The following is a 15,332-nucleotide window of genomic DNA, read 5'->3' on the forward strand; positions in this document are numbered from 1 at the left end:
GTAGAGATTACATCAAACTTGCTGAGCATCATGGTCATGCTTTTACATAGCCATTCAGAAATATCAATCTATTTTGATGCTAGAATTAAGACTGTTGCTGCATTTGGTGGTGTTGGAGTGAAGTCTTTTGAGGAAACTAATAATGTTAAAGGTCCCATGGCATAAATTTAACTTTGTTTTTTTAAGAGGTTTTAACATTGAGTTCCCCTAGCCTGTCTATGGTCCCCCAGTGGCTAGAAATTGCAATAGGTGTAAACCAGGGGTTTTCAAACGGGGGTCTGGTTACCTCTAGAAGGTTCTAAGGGGTCCCCAGAAATGTTCAGAGAATAAAAAGACGAAGCAAAAATGGTTAGTCAACCAAACATTCTTGTATGTTTGCTTTATCTTTCTAGTGAGGTTTTCTCACTATAGTCCCCTTTATCTTGCTCATTGGGGTTTTAAGGCAGTATTCTTAGCCGTATGTAAGCTGCTTAGTGCTTACACACATTTATTGTGAAAGTTGCTTATACAAATAATTTTTCATTGAAAATGTTTAAGGTTTATACATCCAACATTAAGTATCGGTAAGTGAGACATAAATGCAACGCACTAACAGTTTAATTGTTTTCATACAGAAAATATATATTAACACTAATGACATTAGTGTTTATAGCATATATATGTAGATGGATTTTAGGAAGGGGGTCCCTCATAAAAGGTTCATGTTTTTTAGGTTCCATGAAAAATCCCTCAAACTCCGTTATAACTAAATCCACTGGGTGGCGCTGTGGAGCGTGTTGATAGTATTAGGTCACAATGTCATCGACTGACTCACGATGTTTGGAATTGCTTAGATGAAAATTTTAAATGATCTTCTGCAAAATGGAGTTACTTTTGATAAAATGAATTCTAGTTATATCACGACCCCAATGAGAAATCGCATGAAAAACAACAGGCGAACGAAGAAAGACAGCTGTCCATCACTGCGTTCACGAGTGCCGGTAAGAGCAACTGTAAGTAACCCGAGTGAGAGGAGATAAAGTATGACAGTAAAATGATCTCGAGACAAATGCTTCCTTTAAGTTTCATCAAGGGTTTTAGAACAGAAAACAAATAACTGTTAGAAACTTTGTGTCTCTGCAACGTCTGTCAGCGGAGCACATTTTCTCACCCGAGAACATCATCCGCATGATATTATTGATTTTCTCAACATGAAAATGTGAAACAATATAAACCATATTCTGACTTGAGTGTATATGTAAGTTCTGCACAATAACTGGCGCCTTATTAGCGTTTTTTCCGTTGCTTGAGCTTATAATGCTTTTGTTATTTAGGCCTATATTTTTTGTTACACATATTGTTTAATGCTTTAGGCCTATATTTTTTGTTTACACATATTGTTTAATGTTTTAAATTGAAAGAAAACCTTAAGATATGACTTAAGCTGTGTTTTATACACTCACCTAAAGGATTATTAGGAACACCTGTTCTCATTAATGCAATTATCTAATCAACCAATCACATGGCAGTTGCTTCAATGCATTTAGGGGTGTGGTCCTGGTCAAGACAATCTCCTGAACTCCAAACTGAATGTCAGAATGGGAAAGAAAGGTGATTTAAGCGTGGCATGGTTAGAGGTCAGAGGAGAATGGGCTGACTGACTCAAGCTGATAGAAGAGCAACTTTGACTGAAATAACCACTCGTTACAACCGAGGTATGCAGCAAAGCATTTGTGAAGCTACAACACGCACAACCTTGAGGCGGATGGGCTACAACAGCAGAAGACCCCACCGGGTACCACTCATCTCCACTACAAATAGGAAAAAGAGGCTGCAATTTGCACGAGCTCACCAAAATTGGACAGTTGAAGACTGGAAAAATGTTGCCTGGTCTGATGAGTCTCTATTTCTGTTGAGACATTTAGATGGTAGAGTCAGAATTTGGTGTAAACAGAATGAGAACATGGATCCATCATGCCTTGTTACCACTGTGCAGGCTGGTGGTGGTGGTGTAATGGTGTGGGGGATGTTTTCTTGGCACACTTTAGGCCCCTTAGTGCCAATTGGGCATCGTTTAAATGCCACGGCCTACCTGAGCATTGTTTCTGACCATGTCCATCCCTTTATGACCACCATGTACCCATCCTCTGATGGCTACTTCCAGCAGGATAATGCACCATGTCACAAAGCTCGAATCATTTCAAATTGGTTTCTTGAACATGACAATGAGTTCACTGTACTAAAATGGCCCCCACAGTCACCAGATCTCAACCCAATAGAGCATCTTTGGGATGTGGTGGAACGGGAGCTTCGTGCCCTGGATGTGCATCCCACAAATCTCCATCAACTGCAAGATGCTATCCTATCAATATGGGCCAACATTTCTAAAGAATGCTTTCAGCACCTTGTTGAATCAATGCCACATAAAATTAAGGCAGTTCTGAAGGCGAAAGGGGGTCAAACACAGTATTAGTATGGTCTTCCTAATAATCCTTTAGGTGAGTGTATATTGCCTAATCGTAAGCTTGTTCAGAAATGAATAATGATTTATAAAAAAATAACGTCTTTCTCATTTTCTCAAAATAACGGCATTTAAATAAACTAATAGGCTATTCGACTTTTATAAGCCCAAATATTTGAATACAATATTTGGGGAAAATGCCCATCCCTAGTGTAAACCAAGCCCTGGGTATACTGCTCTGCCTTTGACAAAATGAAAAGCTCAGATGGGCCAATCTGGAATCTTCCCTATATGTCGTCATACGGGGAAAGGTTACCTCCCCTTTCTCTGCTTTGCCCGCCCAGAGAATTTGCAGGAAATTAACTCAGTTTATTTTTTACATTTAATTCAGTCGCGATGTCAGCACAGGCTTTTCAAACAGACTTTTACGATGTGGATTCGACAGCACCTCAACAGTAAGTAACAGTGTTCATTAATGCCTGTTCTGTGATCTGTGATTTCTGATGTGTAGCTAATTATTCAAGTTCACAGACTTTCTTAATCGTTACTGTTTATGCATCAGATGATCAACTTCACATTGTTTCTCTTAGTAGCATAAATTGTGATTAGACTACAGAAAACGATCAAAGAACACTCTCTTTATAATGTTCGAAGCTGTCAATCACACGCCGCGAGTTTATCTGCATTCTGCACACTTGCCCAAACTCCTATTATAATGAATGACGCTGTTATGCTGCACAACGAAGCTCTTACTGTATTCATATCGATATTGTGTTTGCTGTTAGTTGTGGTGAAAGCATTTTGTGAGAGAAATAGCTCTGCAATGACGAGATCACTGCATTCACACGACCAACAGACTGTCTGTCTACTCAATGCTCATCACTGCAGCCTTTCATGTGATGGGAAAAGATCTAAAAATAATGCTATAATCAACACTTTCACTATTCGTTCATTTTGACCACTGTAATATTAAAAATTTTTTGTAAAAGTATTCGAGGGGGGTTCCACATGCAATACGCATTTCAAATGCAGATGTCAGCAAATCACAACAGTGGGCGCTTACAATGTCTCACAGCAGACACGCCCCTTCAAACAGAGCATTCAAGCCAGAGGGCTAAAATCAGGATAGAAAAATGCCTTTTATTTCTAAATTATGACATGTTATGATGTAAAAATCATACTAACAATATAAGTACACCTCAGTATAATAAAAAAAATCCACGTCATGGGACCTTTAAATATGTTTAGCTCACATAGACTGATGTTGTGATCACTGTGTGAAGTTTCAAAAAAATGACCCAAGTATTGAATAGGTGTTGAAAAAGTGGCCCAAGTATTGAATAGGTATAGAATAGGTAAGTGCTAGTCTTAATTGACTGAGAGTTGTTACAGCATTTGCATACTGTTGCCCCTTGTTAGTCTGATTGCCCTCCTAATTTGTAAGTCGCTTTGGATAAAAACGTTGGATAAAAGCGTCAGCTAAATGATTAAACGTAAATGTATTGAGAAATGGGTCCTAGCGATTGTAAAAAAAAAAAACTAAACAAAAAAACTAAAGGCTGTATAGTAAAGCGATGCTATTCTGATGTTTTTGATTGGTTCTCGTTTGAATTTGCAGCACATCACATCTGCCAATTGCGTCAATCCACATTACCGTTGAAAGCATAAGGCATGAAATGCATTCCAATACTGTAAATTAGAAAAGTAATCAAAGTGATCAAATGTAAGCAGATACATTACTTTAATTGAAATATTACACTACTTCTTTAACCGATTTCCAAAGTAACGGTCCCAACACTGGTACTTTCCAATTCAACCCATTGCAAGGGTTCCACCAGTAGTGGGCAATCATGCAAAATAAGCAATGATGCAATGTACATCTGAGTCAATGACACAGAGGGAAGATAGTGATCGGACTGATAAATGCTTTAGTACCAGGTGTAAACAGGCCCTCAGACCGCAACCCAGGTGGGATACACCAGTTAAGGGACTAAACCAGCTTTTATTAAAGCACTAGTCTACTTTTCAAAAAGCATTGAGGCCTAAACAAAAAAGGCTGGTCACAATTTCAGATTAAAAGAGGACAATGCAGGTTGATACTGATTTTATTGCATATGCAATGTACTCGCATGGCTTCGGAGGGGCTTTCAAATAGCATTACCAAAATACAAAGTTGTTGTAAGACTTGGCATGCTTGATTAATACAAGCAGTTATGTTAGTCCAGCCATAAAACCACAAGTAGCAAGCTTTGCTTGTTTAGGTCAAGCACAACCTTGAAGCAAAAAAGGGAACTCTGATTTAGTAGTGTGGCCCAATAAATCAAACTGAGAACAGTCATGAAAGATCAATACCAAAGAGACAGTTGAGTTAAGAAGTTTATTAAAACTACTAAAGGTCACATGACAAGGTTAACTTCTCCACTAGACACCACAGTTTGCCCACTAGAGATGGTCTTGACATCAGCATCTCTTCCTGGAAAAGAAGTGGTAGAATCGTGAGAGGCATTTAAAAACCAAATTCCCATGGTTCCTGAAGTCAGTTTACAACAAGCACTCACTTTTCCTAGTGCAGCTTTGCTCACAGGAGCCAGAAGATGGATGGCACACTGCTGTACTACAGTGGATGAAGATCTAACAGAGGGGGGGAAAGGGTTAAGTCACAGAAAACTCACAAAAAAAAAAGAATTCAGGTAAGGCTGCAGAGCATACAGTTTCCTGTAGAGGAGCCAGTGATGCTGGATCCACAAATGTGAACATCTTCACAACAAAGCGCTTGTAGTGGGTTGGGAACTGAAGACCAGAAGATCCAGCCACCGGAACCAATGTGGTCAGGTAACGGTCATCCTGGTAAGGGCATCTGAAGGGCAAAGAGGCAGTCAGAAATGCCTTACAGCACACTAGATGGATAAAGACTGGCCTTACTCACCCATCGACCAGAAGGTCCCACTGGGGTAGACTGAGAGGACTGGGGGTTGATGTCGCCCAGCAATGTCCCAGCATTAGGACAATGTTGGGGTCGGTCCTCTCCAAAATGCGCACCTCAACATACACAGGCTCCCGCAGAACTTTTGTGACTGGATAATCAGCATCACCATAGTAGGACGTGTATGCCTCATCCCCTGAGGAAGAATACTGGCGTTTAACCAGAAACTGCTGCAACCTGGAGTTTAAGAAAATACTTATGCATACTTGGGACAGACACTTACCTTCTGCACAGCCTTTCGTGACACATTGACCACTTGCAAGTCTAAGCTCCACCCTGAGGGGTCCAGAAGCCGCTACTGGTGGAGGTGCAGGAACAGTGTTGACCTCCACAACCAGAGCTTCCACAGAAGTAGCAGAGTACCTACACTGGAAGAGAAGCCTAGACAACAAACCGTGAGCTTGTAGCATGTGTCAAGGATTAACATTTATGCTAAAGAAAGAGACCTACTCAAAATGGCTATCCCTTGTGATGGAACCGAGTGGTCCCACACCCACTTCAAACAAGGATGTCATTCGGTTCTCATACACCACATATCCACTGTCCTCCTGCAAATAGTAACTGTTGGCATCCAGTTCATTCTAAGCCATGCAGAACAGAATCACAGGCAGCTACTCACCATCATGCTTGTGCCACATGCAGTGACAGGGAACTGGTATATAGCAAAGGAAGGTGTGGATCCCACAGGACTGCAAGGTGGGTCGTTTCCACCCAGGAGACGGACTGAATCCAGGCTCAAGCGAGGTAGTGTAACATCTCTAGCCACCACTACCACAAACTGACCATCTCTTATACACTGGATAGTCACTGGAACAAGGAACAAGAGCAGATCATCATTTGGGAGCAGTTTATCATGAACACCTATACATCGACTCACTCTTACCTGCCTTCCCATAGAAACACTGCTGTCCGTTAAAGCAGCAGTTGATAGCCTCACACTCAGCACCACTGATACCAGGTGGGCCACATTGGATCTGCTCATAATCAGCTACAGCACATTTGTTAAGGGGCTCTGCCTGCACCACTGGCTGCTTAGGCTGAAACTGTTGACTAGCTTTTTGAACTTGCTGAGGAAACTGTTGACTAGCTTGTTGAACCTGCTGAGAAAACTGTTGACTAGCTTGTTGTTGAACCTGCTGAATAGCTTGAACCTGTTGACTAGTTTGTTGTTGAACCTTCTGAGGAAACTGTTGACTAGCTTGTTGTTGAACCTGCTGAGGAAACTGTTGACTAGCTTGTTGTTGAACCTGCTGACTAGTTTGTTGTTGAACCTCCTGAGGAAACTGTTGACTAGCTAGCTTTTGGACCTGCTGAGGAAACCGTTGACTAGCTTGTTGTTGAATCTGCTGAGGAAACCGTTGACTAGCTTGTTGTTGAACCTGCTGAGGAAACTGTTGACTGGCTAGCTGTTGAACCTGCTGGTCCGTTTGCTGTAACATCAGAGTTTGAGGATTCTGGGGCAGATTACTCCACTGTGGAACAGCATGACAGAAAGTACAAAACCACACACAAAGTGCCAGTGATTGAACAGCACACCAACTTCCTGCCATTGTTCAACAGCTAGTCACACTGTTGAGAGGATGCCCGTTGGTCTTTTTGTATTCTACAGATTTAGGCTAATTAACGATAATCCCTCCCTCTTCATTAACAGTCATGATTCTCCAGACTTGCCCAAATGGGAGCTTATGCTACCAGAAAATTCTCATTGGTTCTCAAAATTATACGCATGTGATGTTTCTTGACTCCAATTAGTCGGATATGTCATATTGAAGACAAATAAAAAGGTTCATGCTCAGTTTTGCTACTGGAGCTTGCCCAAAGTACTTTGGGTAGATGTTTGGTGCATTCCGTTTTGCTTGTAGACATACAGAAATATTAACTAGCATTACTACTTTTACAATATCTTTGTATGGCAGAAATAGTAAGAGTAGTCTGTAGGTTCAAATTTAGCAACACACTCACAAACCTCCCTAAGCACTTCCCCTCAGGGCAATCCCTGTCGCCAGTTTGAAGTGTTCCACAAGTGGACAAGGGAGGTTTATATGGACAGACCCTCGGCTCCTTCACTCTCAGAAAAAAAGGTACAGTGGAGGTACAATTTTGTTCCTTGAAGAACAAAACGTATAACTGTACCTTTAAAGGTACACAATTGGTCCAATTACAATTAAACCAATGGCAGGCAAGTTCGGTCCTAGTGAGTCGCTATCCTGCAGAGTTTGACTCAAACCCTGAAAGATATCTATAGAAGCTCTTATTGAGAATTAACAGAGGTTTAGATGTTGGTTTTATTGAAAATATTTGGTCACCATTGTGGTGATGAGTGTTTCCTTTAGTTGGGCAGTTTGACTCTTAGATTTGCATGCGAGTTTGTGGTTAGGGTTAGGGTCATATCGACCTCAAAGGGGGTGCTCGCGAGCAGCCTTCTGAGACTTAAAATGACAAATGGGACACTCTACGGTCTCGTGGACTTAACGGACACCAAAAGTGCACATGAAGTGTGCCATTTGGGACAGGGCCTTAGAGGTACAAAAATGTACCCTTAAGGGTACCACCCCAGTGACGGACACTTGTACCTTAAAAGGTACAATTTTGTACTCTTTTTTTTGAGAGTGTTGATTATGACTGAGGGGACGAGTCTACTCATATGTGCTTAGCAGTGTTGGGGAGTAACTAGATACATTTAACTAGATTACGTAATTTAAATACAAAATAAATGTAACTGTTATCAGTTACAGTTACTGAGAAAAAATGTGTAATCAAATTACAGTTACTTATGAAAATGTTAATTATTACAAAGGGGGTTACATCTGAATATTTTCTGTAAAAAGCTAGGATATGTTGAATAATATTAATTTGTTGCTTTGCCTGTTTTTTTTTGTTTGTTTGTTTGTTTGTTTTTAATACAATTGCTTGGACCCATTTCCCAATACTTAGGTCACTTTTTCAAAACTCTTCACACAGTTCTCCTAACAAACTTTCAGCTCGGCACAGCAGACAATTTCACATTCAAAATGCACTAAATCTACCAAAACACGATTATTTTCCCTAGCAAAGGCTTTTAACCAACAAAGACACTTTGTCAATCATAAAACGCAGACCCAAAAAACACTAATGTCAGCTTGCGTTATACAATGATTTCAATGATTGTGATGGTATGGTAATGTGTAGGTGTTCAGTTGTGTAGGTGTTTGGTTATATCTAGTTTCTTTGATTTGTTTTTCATTCAGAATATATATCAATATGGTATTACTGTAAAAATATTTTGTTTGCAAATTTCTGTCTTATTAGGGCCCGAGCATCTGATGGTGTGAGGACCCTTTTGGAAATTATTATTATTCTCCGAAATTAATCACATTTTTGAGGGCCTAAATATGCTCGAAAACTCATGAAACTTTGCATATGCATCATAAGTTGTGTACATCTACATCTGATATGGGTTTCAGAATTAGGTGTGGCAAAATGGCTCGATAGCGCCACCTACAAAATTTCAATTAAGTGTCATTCGCACTACGTTTCACATACAAGTATGAAATTCAGTACACACATGTAACAGCCCAATACCTACAAAAAAATCCCTGGAAGCAAAATCTGAAAACCCAACAGGAAATTAGATATTTTAATGGCCTTGGTGATGTTAAATTGTAAAGATCTTGAGTTTTCGCTGAAGGGCGTGTCCGTGGCGGCTGGACAAAGGCCCTGTCCCAAATGGCACACTTCATGTGCACTTTCGGTCTTGTGGGCCTACAATGGCCGCAGGGTGTCCCATTTGTCATTTTAGGTCTCAGAAGGGTGCTCGCGAGCGCCCCCTTTGAGGTCGATATACGCCCTTGATGCGCACTTCTGCCGAGCCCGCACTGGTGCGAGCTACGCAGCAGACTTCTTCCCGGCAGTCAAAGCCCCATTACGGCGTGAAAGTGTGGATTCAGAGGAAGACCGTGAGGGTTTAGGGTGCCATTTGGGACAGGGCCATAGTCTGATGTTTCCCCATGATACAGGAAGCTCTTGTAAGTCAGGCATACAATGTCCGATCTGCCCCAAACTTCACACGTTTGATAAGAGTCCTGACCTGAAGACGTCAATATTCAGTTAGTCATAGCGCCACCTGCTGGCAACAGGAAATGGCATGCTTTACACTGTAATTCACTCCCAGAAACACATTTAAATATACCACAAAGTACCAAATATGCTAAAAACACGTTAAATCATGCAACACTTGGTTAAGTGCTAATATATGCGATTAACGCCACAAAACAGAAAGTTGTTTTAACATACAATGTCCGATCTGTCCTAAACTTCACGTTTGATAAAAGAGCTGGCCTGAAGACATCTACATGCAAATATTGGGTTATAGTCAAAGCGCCACCTGCTGGCAGAAGGAAGTGTGGCACATCAAAGTGACTTTGCCATATTCCTCCTATATTTACCACTATTCACTATTTTCCCAAGGCCACCGGGTGGCTGTGGCCCTGGGTGCGAGGGCCCTTGCAACGCTGCTTGCAGCTTTTATTTTGTTCTTAGATTTCTACAAGGCATTTAATAGCCTACAGTAGAGCATGCCTTTATGTATGTTGCTTTAAAACAATTTGGCTTTGGTCCAAAATTTGTGAAAACTGTACAGACCCTATCCTATATCAAGTAATGTATCCTTGTCTAACGGAACTTTTTTAATTGAAGCATTAAGCAAAAACAGTTTTAATTGCTGGTCTCAGAGGAACTTGTCAATCCATGGGCGTGTTCTGCTGTCCAAGGCTGAGGGAGGCTGGTATATCCTGCTCTCTCCTTGTATGTCAAATCCAAAATGTGCTCAGATATTGACAGGGCTTTATTTAAGTTCGTTAAGAAGCTCTGCAACCAACAGAAACAAAAAAGGATAATTTTTTTGACCATCTGTGGATCACATCAATGAAATTGACAGTAACGTTATTGGAATGCATGCTCGTCAAAGGCTATAATTAGATGTGCCACAGGTGCATCCTCAGGTATCACTTTTCTCGGAAGAGCGGCTCTGGGACATCCTCAGTGCGGCAATGAAGCGCAGCATCTCGTTCCCACTTTTTCAGGGAACAGGGTTGCAGTCAAGTAACCTGAGACATTCCCTTTCAGAAGCTACTCTCAATGCTGCGCTGAGTGCTTTGGGAACGAGAATACCCACACTGCCGCACTGGGGGTGTCTGGAACACTCATGGTTGTTTAGTGTGTGCTCACAAGCACGTGAAAGGTCTCAGACATGAGCTTGTGATGTTGACCCAAGGACGTGTGACCCCGGAGTAGCATGAACATCCAATCTATAAAACCTTATGAATGTGTACAGAGAAGACCAGCTGCCGCATCACAAACCTACTGCAGGGGGGTACCCCCCGCCATGGCTTGGGAGGAAGCAACCCCCTGATAGAATGAGTCTAAGGGCGAAGCTTGACTGCGCGTCTCGTAGGCAAGGGCAACAGCATCCCTTAGCCAATGTGAAATTGTTTGTTCGGTGGTGGCCGCCCCCTGTTTTGGCCCCCATGACAAACGAATAGTTGCTGTGCCTTAGTTACGCGGCGCCACTGGCTAGTGTGGTGTACATAGGCCTGAAGAGCACAGACTGGGCACAGTCAGTGAAGTTTCTCCTGATCCGGGCATTGTGAATGGCAGAGGGCACAAGGCTTCAAGAGTGACCAGATGTAAGGTTGAGAAAGGAACGGAGCATGTGCCTGCTGATAACCTTTCCTGCAGGAAGTCCAGAACTGAAACAATCTGGCAGTTAACTGGATCTGCATTATGTGCAGTGCACCACCTTACAAAGACACCCCATTTACTGACATAAATTCTTCTAGTGGAGGGAGCCCTAGCACTGAGAATGGTCTCTATGACTTCGGGTGAAAGCTCAGTGTCCCTCAGTTGGTACCCTTCAGGGGCCAAACGTGATGGTTCCACAACACAGGCCAGGGATGAAATATTGTTTCCTGCACTTGAGACAGAAAGTCCCTCCTCTCTGGTATCACCCAGGGCAAGCCGTCATCTAGCCGTTAGCATCTTGAACTTGAGTGTCCTGAGGGAGCGGTTCAAGCCCTGAAGATCAAAAATCAGACTTTTTTGGGAACCATGAAGTATCGACTTCAGTAGCCTGACTCTTTCTGGGTGGGCAACATGTTCTATGGCCCCTTTGACCAGAAGAGTGTGCAGCTCTTGTAACAGTGAGTTTGTATTCACGGTACGGTTTCACGGTAGTGGGGACCACTCTGTTGAAACACGGAGGACAACGGACAAACTGGATTCTGTAACTTTTTTCTTCCGTCATTAGGATCCAAGTAGAGATACCCAACAGTAGCTTCCACGTTAAATGAAAGTTGAAATACAATTTTGATGCTTCCCGTTGAGGGGGTGCTGGGTGTGAACATACTACATTCACCATTTTGTCCTCATCCCGTTGCCTCATGGGATAGTAAAGTGTCCATCATGTGCACACTTCAGAATCTCGCCAGAAGTAGGCCACCTGGGTACTTTTTGTTTTTGCCTACTCTTTTATTAGTGCTGTGAATTCGGACATACTTCTTTGGTCACATAGCCTACTGTTTTCCGCCTACTATGTAGTAGGGAAGTATGCGATTTCGGATGCAGCCAATCAATCGGTCTTTGTCAGTCACATGTGTTTATTATCACCATCACCAAGGTGTTCTTTTGAAAGTATCGTGATTCAAGAGATTAGAAGTTAACAATTAAATCCTTAAACTGTAGAATCACAAGAAAACCAAGAGAATACCATACCCAGATAGACTCAACAAAGATGCCAATAACTTTTATTTTGATAAACTGTCATTGATTCAGAACATTTATCCATATGGCCTAACTGTAATAGTTTGGGAGTGCCGACCCACATTGCTGCATCCATCCTCATTCGTGGATATTGTTAACTTAATCTTTTTTTATGAATAAGTGCCACCTGTGAAGAATTCAAGAACGATGAATCGCTTTCCCTGTGTGTACAACATTTGGCTTCCATATTTAATTTGGCTGTCATAGTGTTCACATTTTAAAAAATGTAATTGTAAATGCTTTATTGTTAATGCAAGACTGTGCAAACAGGATAAAGCATCAGCACAAAATGTATTCTTAAACTGTAGGACACAGTGGAAGTAAAAGAAACTAAGTTGCATAAATTGAAAATTATATATTATTTTGTAGATCAGATACATCCAAATACATCAGCACATTTCTACACTACAGTTCTACAAAACATTTGAGCATGTGCTTTTAGATTGGATGGTTTCTCTGGCATAATTTTGTGCAAAGCATCTCTGTCTGCCCATGGAGGCAGGTTTGCATATAGAAATTACACAATTTCATTGAATGTTCTGTACGCATGCAAGATGCAGGAAGATCCAATCTGAGGTGCATAAAGGTTAACAAAAGCATTTGAAATGGTTTGAGAATTTTATTTTGGTCTGACATGAGAGGCACCATGACGTCATAAAGGTTCCCAGGTTTGGCAGACCCGTATAGTATATTATCATCGTATAATTTCTAAAACAAACATCAGACACTCATCAAGTCACTGTTGCAGCTGTAGGTTTACTTCTGCACAATTTACATTCAGTTTGTGCCACTGCCACCCCGAGTTGTGTCATGCATCTCCAGTGTGTCGCTCAACTCACCATCTCCTTCAGCCTCATGTGTCTCCTACTCAGTGTGAAGCTGGTCACTTTCTCCAGCCTGGTGGACCATCTCAGCTGGCTGCAGTGTTTTTTCCTTAATTTGCTACCGTTCACTTCGTCTTGCAGAGAGTGCAGTGTCTGTGTGTGTGTGTGTGTGTGTGTATGTATGTGTCTCAATCAGCACCGTAGCTCGTGAATCAGTATATTGTGTACACAAATTCCGGCAGTGGTAAGGACCCTGACTCGCTACACATTTGGACACTGATGACTATTTTCGGCAGCCTCTTTGTACAACATTACTACTAGTATTTATGAACAACAGCAGAACTTATATTTTTCTGATTTTTTGGTAATGCTATTTAAAATACATAATGATAAATTCTTATGACACATACCTTCAACATATCAGCTGAAAATTAATTCTACCTGTCTATCATGTGTCATCTATATTTCTGTTAAAGGAACATAATGAGCATCGATGCTCCCTTGTCTTTACAGTGCACTGTGGGACTTTTTAGGGAGCAAACATTTCAGTGCACTGGAAGGACGATTGACAGGTGGAGCTGGACTAGGTCAAGCTCAAACCATTTGAGCGCTACTTGCAATAAACTTTTTTGCATGCACACATACACAGCGTTCACATCACTTCATAAAACTGGGATTAAAAACATAAGATTAAACCATTGGTGTCACATGGATTACTTTTACGTTTTCTTTCTGAAAGTTGTGAGTCATGATGTTCATCTGTTTGTTACATGCATTTTGTTGGTTTCAATATTACATTAAAGGTGGAAAAAATCTATTTAACTTGGATACATTTTTGTTACATTTCAAAAAGCTTTTACAGGGGTGTGTAGACTTTTTATAGCCACCGACGCTACACTCTTCTGGCAATTATTTGGCAGCATAATTGCATACATAGTCAGAATGTACCAAACATATTAACAGTTGGATTTTAAAACCATTTATCAGATTTTAAATGTAGTCTGAAAAAGCTACAGAGAATCAGGAGCTTTGAGTCTAGAAAATATCCCTACATTTTCCAAAATTACTATAAACTTCACAGTAAATAATCTGCTCTTTATAATTTCAACTACACATGACAGAAGACAGAATTGTTGAAATACTCTACGGTTCACAACCTTTTTGACTCAAAGGTGAGTCCAACACAATACTTCAAGTTAGATTATTTTTAATATATTAATAATCGTATTACTTTAAATACTTTTAGTAATCCTGCACTCTTTTGGAAGTTTGCTTTGGTCTCCTGGTTGAGAACCACTGCTCTATTCTCTATTAGCAAATGTGTCAGTCAGTGTGGACACAAGATGGCACTGGAAATTTGTCCCTAGTGTTTAAAAATGCTTCAATCTAAAAGACACATATTTATTCTCGAGTTAAAAAAACCCTATTAATACTGTATACAGAAAAGCAAGTATGAAATACAGTAGAGAGCAGACAAGTAACGCCCAAAGCAGTTCATGAATATATTTTTTAGGATAGAATGGATTTAGAATATTAACAATGAGTTCACATTTATAAATACATTAGACAAAACCACAAATAAAAAACTGGACACAAGTCAAAAAGAAACAAAAACAGTTTCTGAGGCTGCCTCTGATGAATCGTTCTATTACCACTTCCTCCCACCTGCACGGAAAGGAAATATTAAAAAGGGAAAATATTAAAAAGCTAATAATTATGTAGTGAATAAAAACTGAACAAAAATTCTGAAAGTGTATTTTCTGCTCCTCTCCACTTACCTGTAACAACCTCTACAAAGGCTTTGGGGAAGAAGCCTTCTCTGCCATTCATCCTTCCGCTCCACCATTCATCATCTATGTGAGTCGTGACCAGGATCCTGTCTCCCTGCTGGAAGGGCAGGTCCCCCTCTGTTTCTTCTGTGAAGTCGTACAGTGCCACAGCCCACTCTTCACCATTTGATTCAGCCTATAGAGATAAAGCAGACCATCTCAGATGGAACACTTCATATTAGAGGTCTTCACGGGTCCACTTCAATCTGAAATCCCGAGGTACGGCCGAGACCCGAGCAGTTTCGGGTTCAAAACGTTGATGAGACACCAGTCTGGTCTGATACTAGAAGCCTCAGGTTTTGGGTGATTTAAATGTGCTTTTACCAAATGGACCCGAATTCATTTAAAATAGGCCAAATTTTCATTGATAGTTTTGTGCATTTAACAATATTTTATTATTTGAAACAAATACATATTAAATGATTCTATGACGGCGTTATTATTATCCCTCTTTTCCTCTG

The 15,332-nt window shown here is 40.9% G+C and overlaps 2 protein-coding genes across 2 annotated transcripts in view; both read right to left on the reverse strand.

Annotated features, from left to right (window-relative positions):
* Positions 1-4,981: 4,981 nt before the first annotated feature.
* Positions 4,982-13,075, reverse strand: LOC307124135 (zona pellucida sperm-binding protein 4-like; the record flags this gene model as incomplete). Its single annotated transcript, XM_079813174.1, has 8 exons — positions 4,982-5,071; positions 5,150-5,297; positions 5,367-5,559; positions 5,647-5,804; positions 5,874-5,971; positions 6,043-6,230; positions 6,307-6,397; positions 13,058-13,075. The coding sequence occupies 8 exons, from the start codon at positions 13,073-13,075 to the stop codon at positions 4,982-4,984; spliced, it is 984 nt and encodes a 327-aa protein (XP_079669300.1).
* Positions 13,076-14,000: 925 nt separating this feature from the next.
* The window catches only part of sh3d19 (SH3 domain containing 19), a gene marked incomplete at its 5' end in the record, with an annotated part of 31,847 nt that continues 30,515 nt past the window's right edge, over positions 14,001-15,332 (reverse strand). Inside the window, 2 exons of the mRNA XM_079811856.1 lie at positions 14,001-14,707; positions 14,821-15,007. Coding sequence (XP_079667982.1) covers positions 14,691-14,707; positions 14,821-15,007 — 204 coding nt within the window. The 3' untranslated portion in view covers positions 14,001-14,690. The remainder of the gene's footprint in view (positions 14,708-14,820; positions 15,008-15,332) is intronic.

This window comes from Gobio gobio (assembly GCF_949357685.1).
Source record: "Gobio gobio genome assembly, chromosome: 3".
Taxonomy (NCBI): Eukaryota; Metazoa; Chordata; class Actinopteri; order Cypriniformes; family Gobionidae; genus Gobio; species Gobio gobio.